At 42.9% G+C, this 25,012-nt stretch overlaps 2 protein-coding genes across 4 annotated transcripts in view; both read left to right on the top strand.

Annotated features, from left to right (window-relative positions):
- The first annotated feature begins 1,467 nt into the window (after window positions 1-1,467).
- Window positions 1,468-20,796, top strand: CHIC1 (cysteine rich hydrophobic domain 1). The gene is made up of 6 exons (XM_062502987.1): window positions 1,468-1,637; window positions 7,930-7,984; window positions 14,371-14,526; window positions 16,112-16,168; window positions 16,354-16,413; window positions 17,121-20,796. The coding sequence occupies exons 1-6, from the start codon at window positions 1,468-1,470 to the stop codon at window positions 17,169-17,171; spliced, it is 549 nt and encodes a 182-aa protein (XP_062358971.1). The 3' UTR covers window positions 17,172-20,796.
- Window positions 20,797-21,825: 1,029 nt separating this feature from the next.
- LOC134050103 (pre-mRNA 3'-end-processing factor FIP1-like) overlaps window positions 21,826-25,012 on the top strand; it is a 28,607-nt gene continuing 25,420 nt past the window's right edge. For 2 of the 3 annotated variants that reach the window (XM_062502957.1, XM_062502955.1), the window contains exon 1: window positions 21,826-23,621. In XM_062502957.1, coding sequence (XP_062358941.1) covers window positions 23,528-23,621 — 94 coding nt within the window. In that variant the 5' untranslated portion in view covers window positions 21,826-23,527. Of the gene's footprint in view, window positions 23,622-24,190; window positions 24,444-25,012 lie in introns of those variants that run through there. The other variant, XM_062502958.1, reaches the window with a different exon arrangement.

Genomic DNA, 25,012 nt, shown 5'->3' on the forward strand with positions numbered 1-25,012 from the left:
TTGTAGTAGGAGAGTAATTAAGTGCTTATTACCTCAATAACATCTTATACCTGCATGGTGATAGGGGCATTCCCCTGAAGTATTCTGAAAGAACTTTTTCCCCCAGTTTTGCTATTCCTATGTGGATTTTCTTCCCTCTCACCACCCCATTACACTGCACAGAACTCACCTTCCAAATCTACCAACAAATCCCAAAACTCTGGGAAAACTCCACAACCCTCACCCTTATCTTCACCTCAGGTGCCCAGGGGAGCGACATAGAGAGCCAAAACAAGAGGGGAAGGGCAGAAAGCACTACCTGGCTGTTTTTATATAAAACCATCACAGAAACGTACCTGGAAAAGAGGTTAAAAAAAAAAAAAAAGGATCAGCACCTACTCCGGCCTTCCCTCAGGAGCCACTCACGCACCTGAGGGAGGCCCGAGTCATAAATGTGGGAACAGCAGTACAGATATTCAGGTACCTTGTACGCCACAGGTTTAGAGGTGGGCTTACTTTTTTTATAAAAATGCAAATTAAAATCCAGTGAGGGTTTTGTGTTTTTTTGTTTTTTTTTTTCCAGTTTCCCTGTAACCCGCAGATTAAAACTCCCATCAGGAGCCGCTCGTAACCCCCGCTCACCTGAGGGAGGCGTGAGGGGGGTTATGAATGCGGTAACAATAGTGCGGATATTCAGGTCCTTTGTACGCCGAAGGTTTAGGGGTGACTTTTTTTTTTCTTTAAGTAAATTAAAATCTAGTGAGGTTTTCTCCAGGCTTCCCCGTAGCCCGCAAATTAAAACTCCCCTCAGGAGCCGCTCGCGCCCCTCACGCACCTGAGGGAGGCGCGAGGTGGGAGAGTCATAAATGCGGTAACAGCAGTACAGACATTCAGGTACCTTGCACGCCATAGGTTTAGAGGTGGGATTTTTTTTTTTATTTTAATTTTTGAATTAATTAAAATCCAGTGAGTTGTTTTGTTTTGTTTTTCCAGCGTCCCTGTAACCCGCAGATTAAAACTCCCCTCAGGAGCCGCTCACGCCGGCTCGCGACCCTCGCGCACCTGAGGCGGGAGCGGCGTGAAGGGAGCTCGGGGGAGTTATAAGCGCTAACGGTAACAGAGCTATTCCGCTTCCTTGTACGCGGAACGCTCAGAGCGGGCCACTGAAAACAAGAGTTCAACAAGGTAACGCCGGCTTCGCTAGAACCACCAACGCTAACTTCTCTCAGCAGCTCCCCGGACCGGCTCGTTACTCGCCGCGGCGAGGAGCGGGCGCGAGCGCACCTGAGCGGCCGCCTCCGGTCAGCACCACCCCTGCGGAAAGCCGGCGCCATCCGCCGCACCGCGCGCTTCGGCCCCGAGCTCCCCTCACCGCCGCCACAGCCCCGCCGGGCCGCGCTGCGCCTGCGCGCCGCCCTCCCGCCGCCGTGCCCGAGCCGCGGCCCCGCCCCCGGCGCGCGCTGCGCAGGCGCGGCGGGAGGGCCGGCGATGAGCGTCCTGCTGCCCAATATGGCGGACTTCGACACGATCTACGAGCTGGAGGAGGAGGACGAGGAGGAGCAGGATGAGCCCGAGCCCGTGGTGCGGAGCCAGGAGCTGCCCCGGCCCCGCGATGCGCCCGATCCCGTAGCGGTACGGGGCGCCGGGCACATCACCGTGTAAGGAAGGAGCGGGGACAGCGTGAGGGGCCGGTGTGGCGGGGCGGTGGAGCCGGGCGAGAGCGCCGGGAGGGGTGAGGGCAGCGGGAGCACCGTGCCCCGGCCCTGTCGGCCCCAGCCCTGCGCCCCCTTCCCCTGCTCTGTGAGGGGAGCTGTGCTTTCAACGTGGGTATTTTCCGGTAGCTCGGGGGAACCTCGAGCCGTGAATGAACAGCCGGAGTTTGGTTGTTGGGTGCAGAGGCTGCAGCGCAGCCCTGGCAGCCCTCCCTGGTTGCTCCTCTTTATCCAAACGATTTGTTAGATAAAAAGCAAAGTCCACGCGATGCGAGGACGAACAGGCTGTTCAGACCATCTCGCTGTGACCCCTGTGTGCCACAGCTGAGCCAAGGAGCCCTCACACTGCACTGCAGAGGAGGATCCTGCCTGTGCTGTACTTTATCTGCTCCAAAGTTAGTTGTGAGTTTGGTTTAGATTGAGTGTTTTTATCACTGGAACACAGCATGAGCCAGAATGTTTGCTGCTCATTTAAACAGCTGAACAGAAGACGAGCAAGCTGTGATTCCTTATATGTAATGTTTACTCATTGGGATTTTCTTAGCATTCCTGCTCCAGCACGCTGAAGAATTAGTAGAACCAAGTGCATCCTTAACGAGTTGTTGGTTGTCTCGTTAATTTTCATGACAGGGAGGGAAAGTATTGAAATTTATATATTGCAGAGACCCACCAAGCTTGTGTTGCTTTGGCTCCGTCTTTAGATTGCATAAAATTCACATTTCTCTCTGTAGATAGGTGCAGTGTGATCTAACGCCCTGCAGCAAAAGCACGGGGTGGGGAAGGCTCTCCCATCCCATGGGAAGTGGTGCTGGATCTGGTACCGTGTCCTCGTGGAAGCCTGGAGCAGGGTTGCATTGAGCTGGTGCCAGTGGGGAGTTGCTCTGCTGCACCGCAGTGCATTTGCTCGTGCAGATGGAATTTCTTTGTGTCCTCACCCTAGATAGCTGCTGGCCTGACTAAAGGAGAGGTGGAACACAAGCAAGATGCTCAGAATACCAAGTACTCATCTTAGGAGTTACCTGATTTGAAGCACAGAACTGGAAAAAACATCACACACTCGTCTGCTTTTCCTTCTGTGATGCTTTTTGTGTCTTAGTGGTGTTACTTGCAGTTCCTACTTGGCTCCAGCATCTTTTTGGGATGGGCAGGAGCACCTCCGAGAACTAGTGATGGATACATCAAAAAAAGCACTCTTGTCAATGAAGTGGAAATCCTTAGTAGCTACGTGCCCTTGTAACCACCTGAGCTGAATCCCCATCCAGCTGATTTTCCCTTTCTCCCACCCCTCTCAGCTTTCCTCCTGTAACAGGACCTACCTGCATGGTAGGAGGCAGCTTTTATTTGCTCTTGTGTTTTTAAATCTCCTTATACTTGTAAAAGCAGTTATTGGATGTTTCTGATAAAATACAAGTAAACCCTGGACACTGGAATCCATAATCCTGACCACCTATTAGATGGGAACTGGTTTGCTTCCCAAAGAGTTTGTGTGTTGGAACTCTGTCACTTTTTGATCACACAGATGCTGCTGCTTTTGAAATCAGTTGGCTGCAGAAACAGCCTGCTCCAGTTACTGAGGGGAGAGACGTCATCCAGGAAAACCTGGGTTTGTTTTCTGAACCTGTCTGGAGTACTGCTAATGAAAATGTCTGTCCTGACAACTCAGATATTGTTAAAAAAAAAAGAAAACCAGCTCTCTTTATAAAGCCATTGTTTTCCTTGGATTTTTGTTTCAGATGTCTCCTGTTCCTTAACTGATACTGGCCTTGTTGAATGCTTTTTGGTGTATAGAGAAGGGATAATTCTCAAATTCCAGAGTCATCTGCTTCAGCTTTTCGTGTCCAATTCTCTTCTTGAACTCCCAAGTTGGTAGATTCAAACACTGTTGGTTTCTTTCAAGAGACTTTATTCTTATGACCTTGTCAGTGATCTGCTCACTCTAACAGAGTAACAATTCTGCAGTATCCAGCAGTACTAAATATAAATTCTAAGAGTTTTCTGAGGGTATTTAGCAGAATCTTGCTTTTCCCACTTTTGCTAGTCCTTCTACCCCTGTGTGTGGTAAGAGTGAACATGTAAAGTGTTGCTTGTTTTAGTCAGAGAGGATGTGTGTAAAAATGGTTGGCAAAATCTGTGTTCATCTTATCCAGGATTTTTTGAAAAAATTTGTCATATTTATTGTTTTTGAAAGCTTTTGAATTTTAGCAGAGATAATTTACGAGGTCCTACTAAATGCCTTTCCATCTGCAATTCCATTCTGGTGAGTTACAAACACCTTGTTTGCTGTTTTTCCCATAGTCAGTGTGACTCTGCTTGGTGTATCCAAGTATCTCCACACAGACATTTGTAGTGAAGACTGAGTCATGGCTGGCAAAGCAAAGGCAATAACTTCCAAAAACAGAGCAGTAGCCAAACTGTAACCTGGTTATAGGGTTGTATTTATCTGCTATAATTTTTCCATATCATTAAGTCCGTGTGGATGGATGGTAATGAGGTAATGAAATAACCATTAAACCTATTTTTGCTATTAGTGTCCAGCTTCCTGCTGAAGTCTGCAAACCTCCTGGTTTGGGCTAGAAGTTACCTTTTGGCATTCCATCCTGTTTTCTCCCTGTAGGAATGCCACAGGGACCCACAGTTCAGGTGCAGATGGAAAGTTTATTTTCATCAGCTGGGGAAGGGAGGGAAGAGCCATTGAGAGAATGTTTGATTATTATCTGGTATTGTTCCACCTTTCACATATTTAAAATAGCAAATGACCTCAGCCTTCCACTTGTTACCGAAAGCTTCATTTTCTAAAACATCATCCATGGGTAAGGATTCTTGGATAGCTCTGTTGGCTTCACAGGAAAATGGTCTGAACTGGGAAAAATTAAAATGCTCAAGGAGATTTCAGCTCAGGGCTCTTGAGGAACATCATCTTTACCATCTAATGCTGGCCAAAGCTCAGCTGATACCTCATAAAGAGCAGTGTGGGATCTGAGCTCCACTCGTGCACAGAGGTTAAACATAACCTGGATTAGGTGTGGGGAAGGGAGCTGTGCTCAAAGGGGGTTGGAGAGCTTCACTAAACAGGTTTAACTTGTGCAGTCTAGTAAGGCTGATAACTATCTATAAATACAGGAGTGGGGGAAATGAGAGTGAGGTGAGGTTTAAGTCAAACAAAATAAAAAGGCAAAGCACCTATAAATATTTCTCTTTCAGATGTAAGAAAGTGTTTCCAAAATCTTCCTGTTTCAGTTGTGGGGGCAGAAAACCCGAGCTCCTGCTTTGTAAACTAATGAACATTATCTCGTGGTACCTGTTGCAGGTGAGGTTTGCAACTGGTGGTTCAAGATGTTCATTTTAGCCTTTCACTGAGGGATTTCTGCATTTCTCTTATTATAGCTCCTTAGGACAAGTTGTGTTCTCGCCACTCTACAGATGGAGGAAAATGTGGTGATGGGATTTGCCTGATGCCATCCATGAAAACAGGGAAGGAGGGCCAGAACTGGCAAGTGAGGTCATCCTAGTTCTATTGCAGCCTCTAGGAAACAGTGCCTGGCTTTTAGAGGTACTTGTCATGCAGTGAGAAAAGTGCAACCCAAGGACGTGGGTGACTGATCTGAATTTCTAAATGTTACACATTGGGCAGCATGCACTGAGGAGTCAGAACTGGCCCAGAAATAAATCACCACCAACTGCTGTTTTAAATGACTTAAAGGACAGCTACTGCAATTGATGGTACAGTGATTTTTAAACATACTGAATTCTAGAAGAGATTGCTGCTCATGCTAATCACTAGTTTGTTGTAGGAAATCTAATTAAGTTAATTACCTCTTGATCAAGACTTGAGATTTTAACTTCTTTGCATGAAAGATTCTAGTAACCCTTCAGTACTTTTATAAAGTTGCCTGTAAACTGTGTAACATACTGCTTCAGTGTTTTTATTTTACTTGGTTGTTGAGTCACCCCTCTGTTCCATCTAGCAGGAGTTGAATGTTTCTGAACCCTGTAGTAAATAATCACAGAATAGTTTGTGAAACTTCTTAGTAGAACTGTGCTAAAAACCATCAGTGATTCTGATTAAATATAGTGTTTCAAGTATAATTAAAACATAAAGTTAAATTATTTAGCCACTCACAGGTGTCAGTATGAGAGATGCCTTTCTGTAACTGAGGTTTCCTGGATGTGCTGCAACTGAAGGGAGTCTTTTGGCAATTAATAGAAATTTTGGGGTTTTAATATGTTTCATGACATCAGCTTTGAAATCTAGCCCAAAACATATTGTGACCTTGCATTCTTGATGAGATTTATTAATCAGAAAGCACTGCTTTATCTTGTTTTTTGTGGAAATTGAGGTGCAGTGGGAATTTTAATGAGTGTATGTGATCAGTTAGCTAAAAGACACTACCTGTGTCTTAGGAAGTTGAAATGTCTGAGGAGCAGCTGGTACATGTTTGCTTTTTTTTTTTTTTTTTTTTTTTCATTTCTTCTGCTGTTTCCTAAGCTTCTGCTCCTGGCCACTGTAAGAATCAGTGTTGTGGACAAGATGGGCCTTTGGCATGCTTTAGTGGAATTGGTCTGTTATATGGGTAGAGTAAATAATTCTTGACTTTTCTTTTATTGTGCTGTCTGATTGCTCCTACTTTGTGATCATTTCAGGTCGTTCCATTGCTGATGCACAGAAAAGTCTGTGTTCCTCAAAGTAACCTTGTGAATGTGCTAATGTGCTTTATAATTTTAGTCTTTTTTTTTTTTTTAAACTGAAAAGACTACTTCATTGCTCTCCAAGCTTCCTTAAAACTAAATATATAACATTACAAAAACTGGAAGATTTCAGCTTAAAAAGAAAAGGTACAAAATGTGGAGGCTGACTTGCCAGATTACAAAGAGAATGGAAATATGCTACATTAGTAACTTTTGTGCTTGCCTTATAAAATCTTACTGGTTTTACTGTTTGGGGTTTTTTGAAATGTTTTACACAACTACTGCTCTTTACAAGAGGCTCTAACTTAAATTATTCATTGGAGGACTGGATTGAACTTCACCAATGTTGCCAAACATTTCAGTTACTGGATTTCTAGAGACAGCACAAATTCTTCCGTTCTGCCTCTCTCTTCTTGAAGGTTGATTTGATTTTTGGTACTTGTGAACAATTTCCATTGTCAGATTTGGGTATCTGGGTTATTACACAGTGTGTGTGTGATACCATGATGGGCACTGATATCCAGGGGAAGGTTTTAGAACCCTTAAGGTCCCTTCCAACCCAAACCATTCCACAGTTCTGTGGTATTTCAGCAAAACTGGTACTGGTAAAAAGGGACCAGTTTGGAGTATGGCAGGTGTCTGTTTGACTCAAAGCAAGGTTTGTTTCTTCAATAACTCCTACAATACCAAATGTATTTGTGCTCTTCTTTTTGGCAGTGATTCTTTCAGGTATTTTGATTTTTTTTTTTTTGAATACAGATACTCAGGAGATAGTTTAGCAGAGCTGATTTGATGCACAATATCTTTAACTTTCATCAAACATACAGGTTGTAGCTCAGGGCCAGCTGCTGCTGTATTTTGTTAAATTACTGAATTTTAAAGGTTCAGGAGTGTTGAAATAAGTGGTAACAGATTTAAAAGCCAAATCCATCTCCTTGGAGTTTTCATTGGTTGTAATTAGAACCTTTTGCTGAAACCCCAGAACACTTCAGGGTGTAGTCACAGTAGTACCCAAAACCTAATTTTCTTGAAGTTCATAGTTGTTGTAAAACTGTCCTTTGTGTGGGCTCTTACACATTTTGCATGAGGTACCTTAACTCAACCCAAAGGAAGTTTTTAAAACCACATGGTTATAATTTCCTAAGATAATGGTGAAAAACAAACAAACTTCATCTGTTGCATGTGGAACAATTGCATGTGTAAGAAAATAAAAGGATTGTTGAACCTGGGATTTCATAGCTGGAGGGTTTTTTCTTACAGAAATCAGAGATTGAAACTTACTGCCATCCAGTTGGAAAAGAATTTTTGCACTTCTGGAGGTACTGAAGTAAGGCACCAAGCTGTGTTTGTGTCTGGGAATGATTGAATGGTACACCAGACCTTATATTAACTTAGATCAAGAGCTCATGAAATAATGCAAATGTAAGGGCAAAAGAAATTAATAGTGGTTTCTTTTTAAAGTAAAAACTCTTACTGCATTTTTTTTTTAATTATTAAGGGAAACAAAATAAGTTAGGTGGAATATATTTTGTTTGTCTCTTTTGTTTTCAAGGTTTGGCTTGAGCAACAAGTTTGATACAGAATTTCCTTCTGTTCTGACAGGGAAGGTAAGTGTGAGATTAAACTGTTCTTTTCAATGGGAAGAGCCAGTGCATCCAGTGGTTTCTGTGTTGGGTACCTGAGCATGAACCCACTCAAAAGTGTTACCTGTGGCCTGTGTGAGCCAGCTGCTCTCTGCCCACTCCCTCAGTGGAGCTGGAAACAAGAAGGATTTGCAGTGATTGTTACCATTACTGACATTCCAAACCCAGCAGAGCTCACCATGGATCCGGCTGTTTCCATGCAGACCTGAAAGCAGCACTCACTTAACCTTGCTTTGTAAAAACCTGGAGTTGGTGCTCCCTCCTGGGTGAATTAAATCTGTACAAATACTAGACCTCTCTTTTGAGTATGCTTGACAAGCCTTGAGTTTGTTTAGACAAATCTCTGGAAGTGAATCCGTTTTATCTGAAGCTTTACAGAACAAAACCTAGTGGTAAATCTACAAATTAAGCAGGTTTTTACTATATTTTCACAAATACTGTTGGGTGTTAATTAGTAGTTCATTCTGAAAATTAGTGGTGACAAGTCTCTTGCTTTCCCTGGAGTCCTGTAATCTTACTTAATGCAAGTGTAAGAAACTGTAATTTGTAGCTATTAATTCAATCTTCACTAAATTCTTAGTTAGTTGTAAATTATTTTTGTAATTGTATTTTTTTAATCTTTTAATTGCTTAATTCTTTTTCTCTTAATTTTTTTTTCTTCCTGCTGTTTCACTCTCTAGCACTTTGTTTTTGCTTTGATTTATATCCCCCTCATGTACCTTTTCCAGAATTTGGGAAGAAAAAAGTTTATTTGGCTCTTTCTGCTTTGTCTCGTGTCATCCCATAGAGCTCCACTCCCTCTGCAGCCCCTTGCAGAGGTTGAGTCATAGCAGCAATCCACTAAACACAGCTGGATGGCTGCTCCTGCTTCTGCCACATCCATCTGGGCTTTCTCCTCCTGCATTTTCACACCAGAGCACAATGAATAAAATCCTTGTGTTGAGGTTGTCCAGCTCTTCTGACAGCAGTACTTCTGAAAAGCAGGTTCTGCTTGGAGTTTTTGGGTGCTGAAGGTCAGCCTGGGAATTCTGTCCTGAGCTCAGAAAGACAAATCCTACTGATTCCAGTGAGAGGGCTGCTGACAACACTTTGCCTTTCACAACCTTGTCTGAGGCTTATTCTTTTCTGATCACTGAGCAGCCACAATACATTTTGGAAAAAACTACTTTATGTTCTTTTATTCAAGTTGTAGTTTATTGTGAATAAGCCTGTAGAAAATCCCAGGCAAGAAATATTAAAACGAAATTTAATTCTATAATTTCATTTCTTTCTGTCTCTCTAAAATATATTTAGGTTATTAAAAAAACAAGCCTTCAACCAGGTCTCCACTTCATAACACCATCATCAATGGCTGTCACATTTTCCACTTGATTGTCCTCCTCTTGTTAAATAGACAGTGAACAAAAGCTTAATTTAAAGTTCATTTGAGTGCTTGGACTTAATTTAGCAAAGAAAGGAAAGAGGAAGTTCTGTTGGCATTTACCCTTCCTGTTCTGTGGGTGTGATCAGTGCTACATGAGTGCCATGGGCAGGGATTTGCTGGATACAGGGATGCTCATCTCTTGAGAATCTTGATATTCTGTTACCTTGTGATTTGAGGGGCTTTCTAAGCAAGGAAAAGAATTCCCTTTTGTCAGGGGAGAGCACCAATCAAACAAGATGGTAAACACATTTTTCTTCCTGCCTGCCGCACGCTGCCATGAAAGACATTAAAAACCACAGTTGTGGGTCTTTTGGTTTTTAATACTTTTGTCAATTGCATGAAGTAAAGGATCTGCTTTTTCCTTTGGTTGAGGCAGTCGATCATCATAATCCCTATTGAAAATGAAAATTCAGTCATTTTTCCCAGTAAGTTTTTCTTCAAATACCCTGTGAAATAATTTGCAATAATCAGTATTACAGTCAACTGAGACCCCACTTTAGGATTCTCTGTTGTTAAAATGTAATTTTTTTGCTTTTTAAGAAATCAAAATTTATGAATAACAGTGACTGTTTATATTTACAAATTGGGATTAAACTGTTTACTCTGAACTTGCATTAGTCCTCAGCTACTCTAAGACAATGTCATAGTTTATTCATATTGCTTGTGTAACATTAAGTTTAATGGCTTTGCTGTCTCCTGTGAATTGATATTAATAATAAATCCCATCTGCTAATGGAGTGTAAGAGATGAAGCCACTAGATGGGCTTGATGGAGTTCTCAGTGGTACTGGTTTCCTTTTGAATAAACACAGATGTAGAAGATGTAGATTTTTATAGCAGGATGAAAATCCAAATTAGAGAAAATTCTGTAGCTACACCTTTCTCCCAGAAGCACAAACTTTTGAGATTTGTGCCACATTCTTGTGTCAGTAATTTGCTTAAGCTTCCTGCCCTCAGCTTGCCCAGCCACCATAATGGTGGCAGCAAACCTGATTTTGTTTTTCTGAAATCTGGAGTTCCCCTCCTCCTTCCCCCATTTCTCCCAGTTTTTACAGAGACTGCATAGCTGTTGTAGGTTAGCCTAGAGCTACATGCTTCTAATTACATCTTCAGTGTTTAATTGAGACTTAATTTGCTTTCCTTGGGAGAGGTGAATGTGTACACTTGAGGGTAAAGCACAGACAATAAAATAATAAAGGAAAGGAAAATCTCAGGTATGTCAGATGTTTGGCCTGGCTAATTCAGCTGGATTAATATTTGTCTTGCAGGATGAGACATAAACTCACCTGGTTTGTAAATCCTGAGCCAGCCTTCTTTTCAATGCAACATTATAAGAAAAGATTTGACTTCACTTAATGCAGAGGCAATATTTAACTTTTAATAATGCAACTGAACCTTGGCCTAAATGGGAATGGTGGATAAATGTAAGTTGTGCGTGCTGCAGTTTTACAGGACTATTCATTCTCTTAAAGAAGCTTTTAACAAAATATTCTCTGTGATACAGAGCACAATAGCACACACTGCTCCAGGTGACCAGAAAATGATGGAGGCAGTGATCCTTAAGGGGAAAAGTGGAATTTCCTGCTCTGATCTTGAAACAAAAGGGGTCCAGCCCAGAGAGGAGTGTGCAGTGCAGGGCAATGTGAGCCATAAAGTGAGGGCTGGGCATTGTGGTGCTGTGTGATTAATAGGGCTGCTGATCATGGTGATTGAAGGAGAAAGATCAGGCCTGCTGGGCCCTACTGGCTCCCTTCCTGTGTTTGGAGATCCTCTGCATCCTGTTGTAAAATATTATGACACCCCCTCCTTTCCTTTTATGTTTTTTGTTTTGTTTTTTTCCCCTCCTAAAAGGAGCTAATGTCACTTCCCAAGGTGTACAGCACAGCCAGGAGCAAAGTGCTTATCTCATTCTTTTCAAGAGCCAGACACAAACTCTCCAAGAGATTCCAGAATTACTCAAAACTAGGTTCTCTTAGGGAGCTGTCTTTGTGCAGGAGGAGCTGGTAATTCTGTTTATTTGAAATACATAAGCCCCTTCACATCCACCTTTCAAAAGCTGTACCTGCAAGAAGGCAGGAAAATCAGCAGTTCTGTGGTGACTTTCATTTGGATATCATGTCTTTATTAGTTTAGAACAGTTATTTACAGTTATTTAGGTATTTTGTTCTTAATCACAGTGTAACAATGCTTAGCTGTTACTGAGCTGTAAACTGAGCAACTTAAATGTGATTTTTTCTGTTCATCTCAACATGAGGCTTATCTTGGTCTCCAGTTCCTTTAGTTTAAGATGAAGATGTGTCATTAGTGACAGAAATATTTGTTGTGATTCCAATTCCTAAAGGCAGAAACAATCCAATCATTTGGCTTAGTCAAAAGCATCTTAAGTAATTTCATCTTATGTTGCAGCCAAGAGGTTCACCTTTACATGAAAATATTTGGTGAGTTAGCAGGTGGTGGTGGTGCTTTCATCATATTATATTAAGATAAACATCTTAATAGACCAAAATTCCTGAAATGAAGAATTTTCTGTTGCTTAGTGGCATCCTAAGTTGGTTTTTATTTTAGCCATTTGCTCTGCAGAAAGAAGAGTACTTCAACTTTATTCCTAAAATGTAGGAACATGCTAACCTGATGTGAACAGTGACTCCCTAAAAATTCTCACAGGAACAGGGAATTTTCTGTGCTTTCTTTTTAGGTCCCAAATTTTTCTGCTAGCTGTGATCTGAGAATCTGGTTGAGTTCTCTTGGTGTTGGATGCTACCATTGATAAGGGTTATTCTTGTTAAACTAAATTCTGGGCTGTGCTGTTCCATTGTCTTTGGCAGGTTTGTTCAGCTGGATTTGGAGGTTAAGCTGTGTTGTTGTCAAGGTCCAGTAAATTTTGTGTCTGAAGGAAAAGTAAACATTCTCTTTTCTTAGGGAGTTTCATTACAAAAGTATAAATGGGTTCTAGGAAAAAAACCTACTTATTTTTCTATTTCACATAAACAGAATGTAAAATTCTAAGATTTATCACAGGAAGTGCCATTTGTAGATATCTAAATATGAGGCCCACGGAAACTTCCTTAGGATTTGAGAATGCCAATTAATGTAGGAATCTCAGATTACTTTGAGGCAGTGACTGCAGCCAGCTGTCTGAGGTTAGTGCAAACCCCCAGCCCAGATGTTCTTTTCTACAAAACACTCTCCCACGTAGAAGATGAAATGGTTTTGCTCATGTGCATCTGTTATTTGTTATGTCCCAAATCAAGATCTGGCACAGGCAAAGGAATCCATAAAACATTGTTCCAGAGACATGCAAGTACAGCACAGTTTGCCACATTACAATGGGATTTTTTTCATTGCAGATGTCTCAGTACAAAGGATCTCAGGGGATTTCTTTGACCATTTTCTATTTTTTTTCCTAAACTAGGGTGTCTCTTGTAAAACAGACAATTGTTTTAGTTGCTCCATTTGTAGAAACAAAACAGTCTTATTTAATTGGGGATGGGGGGGGCAAAATAACTGCTTTCTATGTATTTATTAATTCCTGCTTTAAAATAATCACACTTAAATTATGTTCTCATGTTATTAACTGTAGGCCTGGTTTGTGTGCAAACCCAGCTGCCCCCTGACTCTGTAGTGCCTGGTGAGCTGAAAGGCCAGGAAACAGATGTTGTATTTATTTACTCCCTTCCCTGCAATGCTTTAAAGAATTCAGCTCAATAGGCAGAGGCAGCAGCATCAGGTTCTCTCCATTTCCTGCCCCCTGGCTTTGCCCCTGCTGAAAAGATCTTTGTCATTAAATGAACTTTTGTTGGTGATGCTGCTCTTGCTTGCAGAGCCAGATGAGCAGAGTTGGGCTTGCTTGGTTGGGGGGTGTGGAGCAGTTGCACAGCTTTGTGTACAGACTCACTCTTGGGGCTTTGCATCAATGTGGCGAGTAGGCAGGAAAGATGGGGGTTTAAAATGCCTTTTTTTGTTGTTTTTTTCATTGTTTTGAGTTGTGCCTGCCTGGTCAAGTCTCCTGTTGGTCCTGATTTATTCTGCTTTGTGTGTTTGAATGCTGGATTGTGTTAGAGTCAAGAGAGTCATCTTGGAGTCACTGCCTCAAATCCATGTTTGACTTGTCAGATGGAAGTGGCTTGGGTTCTGTAGGGAGATGAGGGATTTGGGGTGTGTGAGTAGGTGAGCAGTGCAGTTGTTGGAGGAAGGAGCTTTCTGGTACAAAATGGGGGGTTCTGCTGTGAGTCTGCAGTGGCAATACAGGTGTAAAATACTTATTCCTTAATTTCAAAAAGCTGCTTTTCAAGAAGAAGGCTTTTTTCTTAACCCTGTACAAGGTGCATTGCTCTGCCTTAAATAAAATCCAGTGTATTTCTTTCTAGGCTTCCCTATTTTAGGAAGCAGCCACAAGGGAAGTTGTGGCTTCATTATGGGCCACTTCTGGAAGTTATTTGTGGACAGAGCCCTCACTCAGGCACAGATTCACACAGGCTCAGACTTAGATTGGTGTAACATTAAGTTGGACAATATTCTCCCTTTCTGTGATAATTATTTTTACTGCAGAGCTCCCTCATTGCCTTGGAAAGCAGAGATCTGTCATTCTTCCATGGTTTTGCTCAGTGTAGCCAGTGCATGTATTGCCCAGCTGTGTCCCCATTCTGATTTTGTCTGGGCTCACTGTGTTTACAGGCCCATTGATTAATTACTGGTGCAATAAATACAAATGAGGCTGTTCATCTAAAAGATTTGGCTTTTTAATTCAGCTTTGTGCAGCGCACACACCAGAAATGAATTTGTTGCAGGAAAATGACTTTTCATGCTCACTCGGTGACCAGTGCATTTGAAAATTATGTAATTTTCTGTTTCATTTTAACCTGTAGAGGCAATTTCTGAGAAAATACACTTGTGCTGGCTCTCCCTGAAGTTGAGCCCTTCTGTTGCAGGTGGCCCCTGAGGAATTCAAGACCAGCATCGGCCGAGTGAACGCCTGCCTGAGGAAGAACCTCCCTGTCAATGTGAAGTGGCTGCTCTGTGGCTGCCTGTGCTGCTGCTGCACTCTGGGCTGCAGCCTGTGGCCTGTGGTCTGTCTTAACAAAAGAGTGAGTCCATGTTTCATCTTATTCTATGGATTTTTTAATTAGTGGTAGGATTAAATAACTTTTCGTAGCATCTTCCTTATTTTAAAACCTTAGTTTGGCCTCACATTCAAAAGGTTCTGGTTTCCACTGAGAAAATAGTAAAAAATTGGAATTACACCAAATTACCAGTTGACTCAATAGTTTTAAGAATAGCTTATCTCATCTCAGTTCAAACAGGATGGAGTGTATGATACCCTAAATTTCCAGAATTTCTCAAGGTCTACGAATTGAGTGCTGAACTGAGCCTTCATGACCTTTAAAGAGTGGCAGAATTAGACTGAAAAATCACTTCTCCTCTTCACACCCCCATCCTCACTCCTTCCACCCCAAACAAATGTTTTTAAAATTTAAAAATATTATATGCAGTAGACACCATAACATTTCAGAGCTGGGGTTTATTGCCCATATTTCACTGTGGTGTTTCTGTTAAGAAGTACAAATTTATTTTGTAAAGACTTCCCCCCAACACAGAGTTGACCACTCCTGTAATCTGGTCCAGAGTAATAGTTTTGAAAAGCACTTCAGTAATATCAGGTAAACATGATCTCCATTATCTCTGAGGTTTACATTTTGAATTGATTTATCCCAACAGTAAATATCGAGGAAGTGCATTAATATGTTAACTTGAAGTGTTCATCACTGAAGTTGTATCACTAAAAAGTTACAGGACTTGTTTTAGTTCATTTTAACTACTTTTTGTAAATGTAATTATTGCAGAGGTTTATCCCTGAGGGATACAAAAGGAGTATTTGCAGTTTTAAAGCCACCATAGCAGTGAAAAATCTAAATAAATGCACATGTGGTGGTGTGGTATTAATTAAATGAAATTCTCAAGGCTACAGAGAATATGCACTAAGTAAGGAAAATGCTGGCACTTCTGTGGGGGTGATAACAATCATGCAGTGATGAAAATTAAATGTATACCATGCAGGATCATCACAGTTGTCTTTTTGTGACCTTCAAAATCACTGAAACTTGAGAAATCATCTCCTCTCCAGAGTCGTGGAAGGAGCAGGACATGAAGGACACATTTGGTAGCCAAGAGCTGAAAATAATTTGTGAACTGGAGTTCGGTGGTGAGGGTTTTTTCCAAGGTCCAGATCACAATTCCATTAGCAAAATCTGGAAATTAAATGTATGGCAATCAGTGTTTTCAGCAGAACACCTGCAATGAGTGCAGGATTAGGCCAGGAGAATTTGGGAGAGTGTTTTATTGGCTGTGGGAGGTAAAAACACCAAATTCAAAAGCATCTCTTATTAACTAAATAAATTCTGGAAAAGCTACAGGCTTAAGTTGGACTTGGTCTTAGAAATTTTTCCAGTGATTCTAAGTTAACAAAAAACCCCCAAGTGTTTCCTTTTTTGAAAAGAGGGGAGTGGGGGATTAAAGTGATAAGATTTCCGTTTTTTTCTTCTTTGCTTTGTTCTGCTTTTATAAAACTTAACTTACTATAAATTAACCTCAGCCAGAAACGCAGTAGTGAGATCCTTCTGGATGGGACTGGCTGCTGAACCATTCCTGATACACTTCTGACTTCCTTTCTAGACTAGAAGATCAATTCAGAAGTTATTAGAATGGGAAAACAACAGACTATATCATAAGGTAAGAAATCTTTTAAGTTTTTTCAGCTTTAGGAATGTTGGCAATGAAGGATTTTGCAGTCTTGTCATAATTCTGTGCTTTATACTGATCCTAAATAATAGATCTGATAATTCAGTGTTGCTTTTGCTTGCTGCATTACCCATCCAAACAAGGCTGTGCTAATCCTTTGTTAATTATTTCCTTAGCTTGGTTTGCACTGGAAGCTGAGTAAAAGGAAATGTGAAACTAGCAATATGATGGAATATGTGAGTATTACTTGTTATTATTGCTATTCAACAGAGCTATGACTAAATAAGAGAAAATCCTTCACTTAATGACCCTGTACAAAGATATCTCCCAGACAGATGTGCAGTTTGGTTTGTAATTTGGAATGAGGGAGACCCACTGGGACTTTCTGCATTGGAGTGATTCCCACACCAGCACCAGTCTGTATTTCCTTAACACTTACATATCTTTTCCAGTGGTATTCATAATTCCTTTAGATTCAAATAATTTTGCAGAAATAATATATCTTTATAGTAATGTGTTTTTTTGGTTGGACCTTTTGTGTTTTTGGTTTGTTTTGGTGGGGGTTTTTTGTTTGTTTGTTTGTTTGTTTTTTTGCCAGTTCAAAATTTCACATGGTTGTAAACAAGACAGACCTTGTAGGAAAGCAGAATTTCAAATAATTTCTGTGGTTCTACCACTCCCCTATCCACTTTAACACGTAGCTGGGAAGATTGTGTAGGCTTTAGGGAAAGAAATCACCCCAAAAAAAGCCAAGCAGCCAGAATCCCTCTATTTCAAAATTACTGGAATATCTGCTTTGTTACCCTGGGGAGCATTCCCTCCTCACAGACTATCTCAGATATATTTAATCTTATGAATTAGCTAATGTTCATGGAAATTGTGCTGAAGCTTTGAACTTTTTGGTTGCTGTCTTCAGTTCTTGTCTTTTTCCCTTCCTCAACAGGTAATATTAATAGAGTTCTTACCAAAATATCCCATATTTCGACCTGACTGAGGAACAACATTGGTCTTTCATGTTACCTGTCATTTTCTACCCTTAGTGCCTTGTAGATGATTTTGGAAAGAAGATGGTCTACTTTGCTGTGACTTAAAAATGTTCTTCAGTAGAAATCTTCCTTGCTGTTACTTTCTTTTGTTAAGAAGAGAAAAATTTGCACATTTTTTTTATGTTAAACGAGGCTTCTATGTTGCACTCTGAATTTTTAACATTACCAATAACTGATAGAGTTGCCACTAGGGATCTTAACATCAGTGCTGCTTCAACTTGTTCTGAGCATGCTGCCTTATTAATTTCTCTTTGCTGTCCTCCAACGTGCATCCTAAAGCTGTGTCATCCTATATTTCATCCTAAGTGTTGCAATCCTAGAAACCCTCAGTAGGAATGTCCAGGTAAACTCCAGTAGTAATGATTTTAGTAGAACCTGCTTGCATAGGACTTGCAATCAACAGCACTGGTTTTGTCCTGCACTTTGCAAAATCATCATTTACATTTAGGGGGGGTTCATTAGTTTACCCACTATGGATTTGTAAATATTGACTCTTTCCATAATGTAAAGTGTGGTATGCCAAGGTTTACAGAATGTATTATAGCTCTTATTCTATTGCCAACAGTCCCCCAGCATCTGTTCCATGTGCTCGTTCCCCTGGGATTGTACAGCCCCACCCACACTGGTTTATGGGAAAGCCATAAAGAGTTTGTACATATGTCAGATGTGTAGGGCTCAGTTGCACTTTGTTTAGTAAATGGACAAAAAATGCATAGCATTTCTGTCTTTATTTGGAAAACTATTTCAGGTGGTGTTTGCAGCACCTGAAATACAGAGCTGAAATCTTCACCTCTGCAAAAGCTGTGTTTGTGGGGTAGATGGCAGCTGCTGTTAACAAAATACCCTAAAGTCTCTTTTGAAGTGAGGAATAGATGGATGTTAAGTTCTATTTTGTTTTGAAGTCAGGAAAGATTAAGCTCAAATCAGAGATGTTTGTTACAAAGGAGAAAAGTTAGGAACAGCCAAATCCAAGCTGAAGTAGCACCTTTGTTATTGTTGTGGTGTGGTTGTGCTTCAGCATTTTCACAGTCCAGTGACATGAAGTCCCTTCCAGTGGAAATAGGTTTTATCTCAGTCAAAGTGGAGTTTTAAAGCATGCTAGGGGAGGAGGTGCAGCAGTTGAAAGCGCTCCTGAACATGTTTTGGCAGTCAGGCTCTGTCTGGAGAACCAGGAAAGCCCTGTGGAATTCAGTATTATTTTGGATTCTTCCCTGTATGCCTGATCTTAGGAAGGGAAGTCATTGTAGAAAAACTTACTCTAATGGCTGACCTAAGCAAGAGCACTCGATAAAAGAAAGCAAATGGAAATTGTTGCAAGTTCCCTGCCTTTCCTAACTAGAAATAGCACAGCTCAGTAGATAACTGAGCATCTGCAACTTGTGGTGGATTTTATTATCAGTGTCCAGGCATTTCTTCGCAGCATCTTGACTCCTGCAACATCATCCCAAGTTGCTTTTTAGTTTGAGTGACTTGGGATTTCCTCTGAATGTATTTGCATCTCTCCAGTTTGCAATATGCTATTCAAATACAGTATTTGTATATTGCATTCTAATACCTGCAGTAGGTCAGATTCCTTGTACACAGTGTTTACAGAAGGCCAGTTTTATGCAAGTTGTTACTGAAAGGGAGTTTGTGCTGCTTCCAGTCCCAGACTGATGGTTCGGAGTCTGAAATCTGCACATTTCATGCAGAAACTTTGTTTGGTAGATTGGTGACAACTAAATGTGTAATTGCATTTATAACATGAATAAAAACCTCCTGTGTTGTTTTGAAATTCTCATTAGCTACACGTTGCAACTCAGATTTCCTTTGCAGAACCAAGCAAAGTGTTGTCTCCAATTTATTTTTTTTTTTTTGGGAATGAGTGTTAACTGGAAGCAGAGAAAATAATGGCAGAAAAAGGCAGAGCAAACCAAAACTGAAAAGGCACACCCAGTTCTTTCTTTGGGTTTCCCTGAAAAATTAGTTTCTGGAGTAATTAACAGAACAATGGAGGTTTCTTACTGTTCTGCCAGAACTTTGTAGTGAATAAAAACCTCAAGAAATCTCAGCAGGTTCTGATTTTCTTCTTCAATGACTCTGTTTTCTCCCTGTACTTTTCCAAGTGGGAGAACAGGCACTTCTCATGGAACCATAGAATGGGTTGGGTGGAAGGGACCCCAAAGCTCCTGTCATTCCACCCCCCTCCTTCCCTAGCCCAGGTTGCTCAGTTTCATCCAAACTGGCCTTGAACACTTAAGCACATCATATTAATTTGTAAAGTTTACATAAATCCTATACATTTTAATTTGTCCTTAATTATTAATTGTTCAGTCTTCAAACCATGAATGGGTTTTGTCTTTGTGTTTTAATTGACATTTAATTATGTGGCCATAAAGCAACTAGTAAAGAACCAGAGCCAAACCTGTCATTTACAGTAAGCTCCATGTTTTAATAAGTAGATAAATTTGCATTAAAATGCAAAACCAGCAGCAGTATTATATTTGCATGTGAAAGACACAGAACTCATAGCTCACAGAAAGGTGAAGGCAGCTGGCAGTACTGCTGTGAACTCTGTACACAGATTCCTTTTGCTTGGGCTGTCCTTTAATACAAAAACATCCCAGGTAATTCTGGGTCCTGAGACTGGAAATGTCATTTTTGACAGTAAACAATCAGCGTGAGTTGGTGAAGTGTTGATATCTGTCAGAAGTAGTAACAATGTAAGATTAATGTCAGCAGAATAAGTGGAAGTGCTGGAGAAAGTGCCTTGGCTGGTTCCACCACCATTGGGAGAGAAGGAGAAAAGGGAACTGGGAGTTTGCAGCAGATTTTTAAAAGCAGCTACTGTCTACCAAATCAGTGTTTATTTCTTCACATCAATATGTTGACAGTAATTTTGTTTCTAGATTTTATCCAGGAAATCTTTGGGGTTGTATCTAGAAAGTTTTGTGTCTGGAGAGTATTGAAAGAGTGCAGAACTCTGGCGAAAACATCAAAGCTCTCCTTAGTGATTCCCCACCTGCTCCTGCAAAGGTGTTTTCCCAGAGGAGGAACACAAAAGTGTTCAAACATGCACACCCAAGTCTAGGGAGTGTGGGTTCAGTTCTAAATGGGTGACTTTAAAACAGGAAAAAAAATTATTACATCGTTGTGGTTTTGATAAATAAAAAAGTTCCTATGCTTTTCTTATAGGTACAAAACTCTATATGCAAAACCATAAATTGGTATTTATTATTGTCTCACTGACAGTTTACTACATTTTCTTGTCAACACACTACCATTGGAGCAATAAAAATGCCAAGCTATTAACATTCACCATCAGCTATTTATCACTTTAGTAAGCAGTGTTATGTGATTCTTCTGCCATTCTTTTGTTTTCTGCTTTTGGTGTACTTACAGTGTTGTAACATACTTGTATTGCTTCTGAAAAGTGGTTTTGTTTAAGCTGTATGAAACTGTGTTCTTAACACTTTTATTCTGTTTACAAGTGAACAGCCACTTTTTTAACAGGACCTCACATCTGGAGAGTTTTCTCTCTATTTTTTATTTTAAATGAAAATAAAATTCTAACTGAGCTTGCTTTCTACAATTTACTGCACTGGCTTGTGCCATTGAAAGAAGCTGGAAGTCAGACATGCTTCATCATTTTAAGATATTTTTCTTTAATTAAATTCAAAGATGAAGACCTTGAATAGTGCAATGTGTTTATGGGGAAAAAAAATGAAATTTTCTACGTCTTTCCCTGTAGAGGTGTTTTAGTGGGGTGGCAGCAGTGCTGGGGTGTGGCTGAGACACACCTGCTGCAGCCAGGCCAGAACAAGACTTGGAAAGCTTAGGAAGGATTTCCAAAGATGAAAACTGCAGAATGCTCTTCCTATCTGATTTTCCTGGTGCTCCACCTTCCTGCCAGGACAGTGGTGAGTCCCCATCCCTGGAAGTATTGAAAAATGTGTGGATGTGGCCCTGGAGGACGTGGTTTAGTGGTGACTGTGGCTGATGGCTGCACCTGGGGATCTCCAAAGTCTTTGCCAGCCTTAACGATTCCATGCTTTGCGTGGTGGGTTCACAGAGCCTCCCTTGTAAGGACTTGCTGAAGGAATCTCTCCCTGCAGCATTCCTCTCCAAAAGCAGAGGTGAGGAGCCAGCCCCAGCAGGGACAGAGTGTGAGGCTGAACAAACCCTGCCTTCCAGAGGGGTTTGTGCCCAGCACAACGCAGCCCTTTGTGTGTGAGACCAGCCTGGCTTTGGAGCTGTGAAAGCAGGACTTCAAACTAAAGCCTTTGGCTCATCCCTGAGGGAAAAGCTCACATTCCTGACAGGGGCACGTGCAATGTTTTTGTTGGAAGTTGTTCTGGGTGAACCCAGGAGCTGCGGGGCTGACTGGAGCATGGAGCTGATACTGGATATTGGCAGGGAATGTTACTGGGATGTTCAGCCAAAACGGGGATGAGGGGCTGCCTGGAGTCAGTCCCCTCGGGGGCTTCAGGAGATGTAATTGCCCAGACTTAGCAGCAAAGGCCTGTGTTAAGGATATTTGGGATTTGGCCCTGACTATTGGAAGGCAGTCTCAGAGCTGTTGGTAGAGCAGCTTTGCTGTGGTGTCTGTGCCAGTGTACTTATAATGCTGTGTCTGTCAGCACTTGAACTGTTCTAGCTGAGTTTATTTTTCTAGTGAAGCTTGGAGAGACTTGAACCCTTCATTTCTTAGACCAAATTAAATGTTTGCCTTCTCTCAAAAGCAAAATTCTGTTCCTGCTCATCCTGCTTGCATTTATTTGAATTAATTTTCCTTGAATAGGAGTGACCAGGAACAATATTCCATTTAGTGGCTCATGGCCAAGGCACCAGGTATTTATTTCAGTGTTGATAGTTCCCTCTCTTGTGTGACAATAGTGTGATCCATTAAATCTAAAGGGTCACATTTGTCTCCTTAGTGGCTGTATTGTATTTCTGATCCGTAGCTGTTCTGTGATAAATCTGGGGCTATTTCTCTTCAGCCACTTGTAGTTTATACAAGTTCCCTGCAGACACTCTCATTATCAGTCCAGACTCAGCATCTGACACTTTGTACTGGTGAATCTCTTAATATTTCCATTACTGTGTCCTCCCAGTCTTCCAGTTCTCCTTGTATTTGTGTTCCCAGTCTTCCTGTAAAAAGTGCTTGCCACAGGCTGATTCAATCTGCAAAATTAACACAAATGAGTTTACTGAAAAGATTAGTTCCCAGATTGATGCCTGAGTTTTGCTTATGATTTTCTAAATGCCCTTTTACTTAGTCCCTGACCTGCTTTAAATATTTCTATTATTTCTACATCTGACTGAATCAGTAATTTCCTTGTTGTGGTTTATCTGAGAGGTGGAATCTACCTGGACTTCGTTGATTTACATCTGTTTATTTTATAAACATGCAAACAGCAGATTTGGGTCTGGGCTAAACTGCTGAATTCTACATTTTCCCTAATCACTGAATGTGTTTGGAGAATGATCCTTTCCAAAAATTCACATTTTATTTAATATTCTTTATGTAAACCTTATGATCTATAGTAGCCTTTCTTGAGCAGTAAATTAAAATTTCTGTAGGAAATAGGTTTGTGTATTTGTATTCAGTGATAACAAATATAACCTGAGATTTTGGCTAGAAAAGAAACTTAACAACAGTGCTGGTCCCATGGGATAGGTAATAAAATTGGAAAGAGGAATTGCAGTAGCTCTCAGACTAATAAGAATTTAAAATTAAAATGCAAATATTAATCAAAAGGTGATGACTGATCAGTATTTACTGTAAATTATAAGGTGTGCAAGCCTGGAGGAGTAATTGAAAACTACTGGTTCTCCGACAGTTTCTACAGGGATCTCCTTGGACTTTTTTGACAGTGAAGTGTCTGAATAGAGCAGCAAAAGTCAAAAAGAATTCTGGGTTTTGTTGTAAATGGAAAACAGTGGAAAAGGGAGAGCCACTGTTGAGGCTTGTTGGTGAGCAGCACTTTCCCACCTCCGGAGAGTTAACCTGGATCCGTGGCTATCACCAGGGATCTCATCAGCTCCTGGTGATTTTTGGGTGTCCAGTTCTTACGGTGAGTATTCATTCAGCATTCCCAGTGTAGGGTCCAGCAGGGCACAAGGAGCAGGAATGGACCATAGCCACACCAGAAACACAGGGTGGAGAGAGGGAACATTTTAACCCGGGATTCTTCTGGCACTGTTTAGTGCATGGAACAGGTGACTTGCTAATATAGTTTTTGTGAGCATTAGTGCTGAAAATCAGCTTGCTCTGAGTTTCTGTGGCACCGATGGAGTTGAGGGCTCTGAAGAGAAGAGAGTGATGTTCCCAGATGGAGCTGCAGAAGGAGCCTCAGGCGCTGCATCTCCAGGCTGTGAACTCCAACATTCACCGAGGAACCGCACAGCCACACGTGGTAGGTGCCAACCCCACCCGGCCAGTCCCGACTGGGTCCCCACTTGCTGCGGAGCGGTGACACGGAGCGGTGACACGGAGCGGTGACACGGAGCGGTGACACGGAGCGGCGCTCAGCGCTCCCCGTCCCTCCCCAGCTCGTCCTCGGGAGTCCTGCGGGGACTCCCCGCTCCCTTCCCGGGCAGCTGCGAGCGGGACGAGCCACAGCGGCCTCTCGGGCTCTTTTCTCCGCACGCCGCGCTCCTTTTCCTCAGCCTGGCGACACTGCCGGCTGAGGTGAAAATTCCGGAAAGGTGAAAATTCCGCTTTTCGGGAGCGCCGGCCGGCGGAGCGGCGGGCAGGGCCGCGCTGCCCCTCACGGCGCATGCGCGCGGGGTTGGCGGGGCGGGTTTGGCGGGCGAGCGGCACCGGGCCCGGCGGGGCTCCGAGCGCGGCCCCGGGGCTCGGTGAAGCGGGCGGCGCTAGGGCCCCGCGGGGCGCTCATCGGGCGGCATTAGGGCCCGGCGGGACAGCGCGGACGGCTCTGGGGCCCTGCGCGCCCCCACCGGGGGTCTCGCCCCCCCCCCCCCCCCCCCCCTCCCGCCATAGAAGGAGCAATGGCGGCGCCGTAGCGCGGCCGCTGAACCCCCGCCCGAGCGCCGCGCCCGGGCCCGGCGGGAGCCGAACGGGGACGCCGCTCCTCCTTCTCCTCCTCCTCCCGCCGTCGCTCCCCGCAGCCCCGCGGCAGCCATGGCCACCGAGCTGGAGCCGCCGGCCGCCGGCGCCGTGTCGGGCGCGGCGCCGCTGGAGGCGGAGGAGGACGAGGAGCACTGGCTGTACGGGGGTAGGTACCGCCTCAGGGCCGCGGGGACAGCGCGGGGCCCCGGCCGGCAGCGGGCCCGGCCCCGCCTCAGGGCCGCCCACGGCTGCGGGGCCGTGCGGGACCGGGGGCGGCCCCGCGGGACGGAGAGAGGGATGGGCATGGGCCCCCTCAGAGACACGGCCATCCCTCCCAGGGGCCATCCCCCCCAGGGGCCATCCCCCCATGGGCCATCCCCCCATGGGCCCCCTCAGAGACACGGCCATCCCCCCCAGGGGCCATCCCCCCCATGGGCCCCCTCAGAGACACCGGCCTCTGCCCCGGGCCCAGAGAGGCACCGGCGGCCGCCCCCAGCCTCCCTCAGGAGCGCCCGAGCGGCTCTTTGTGGGCGGGTGGCGGTGTGTTATTGTCATTTTATCAGTAACGCTGATGCAGGGAGGTTAACGCGATGCTTTGTTAAGAGTTTTCGCTAATTACCCAAATCTTGTGAACCCTTGGGCTAACGGGGCTGGGATGTGGCCGACATAAACCACAGGATTTTATTGAAATGTCTTTGTCCTCTCCATAGGCTTTCCACATGAATGCTTTTATGT

Source organism: Cinclus cinclus, chromosome 15 (assembly GCF_963662255.1).
Source record: "Cinclus cinclus chromosome 15, bCinCin1.1, whole genome shotgun sequence".
Classification (NCBI taxonomy): domain Eukaryota; kingdom Metazoa; phylum Chordata; class Aves; order Passeriformes; family Cinclidae; genus Cinclus; species Cinclus cinclus.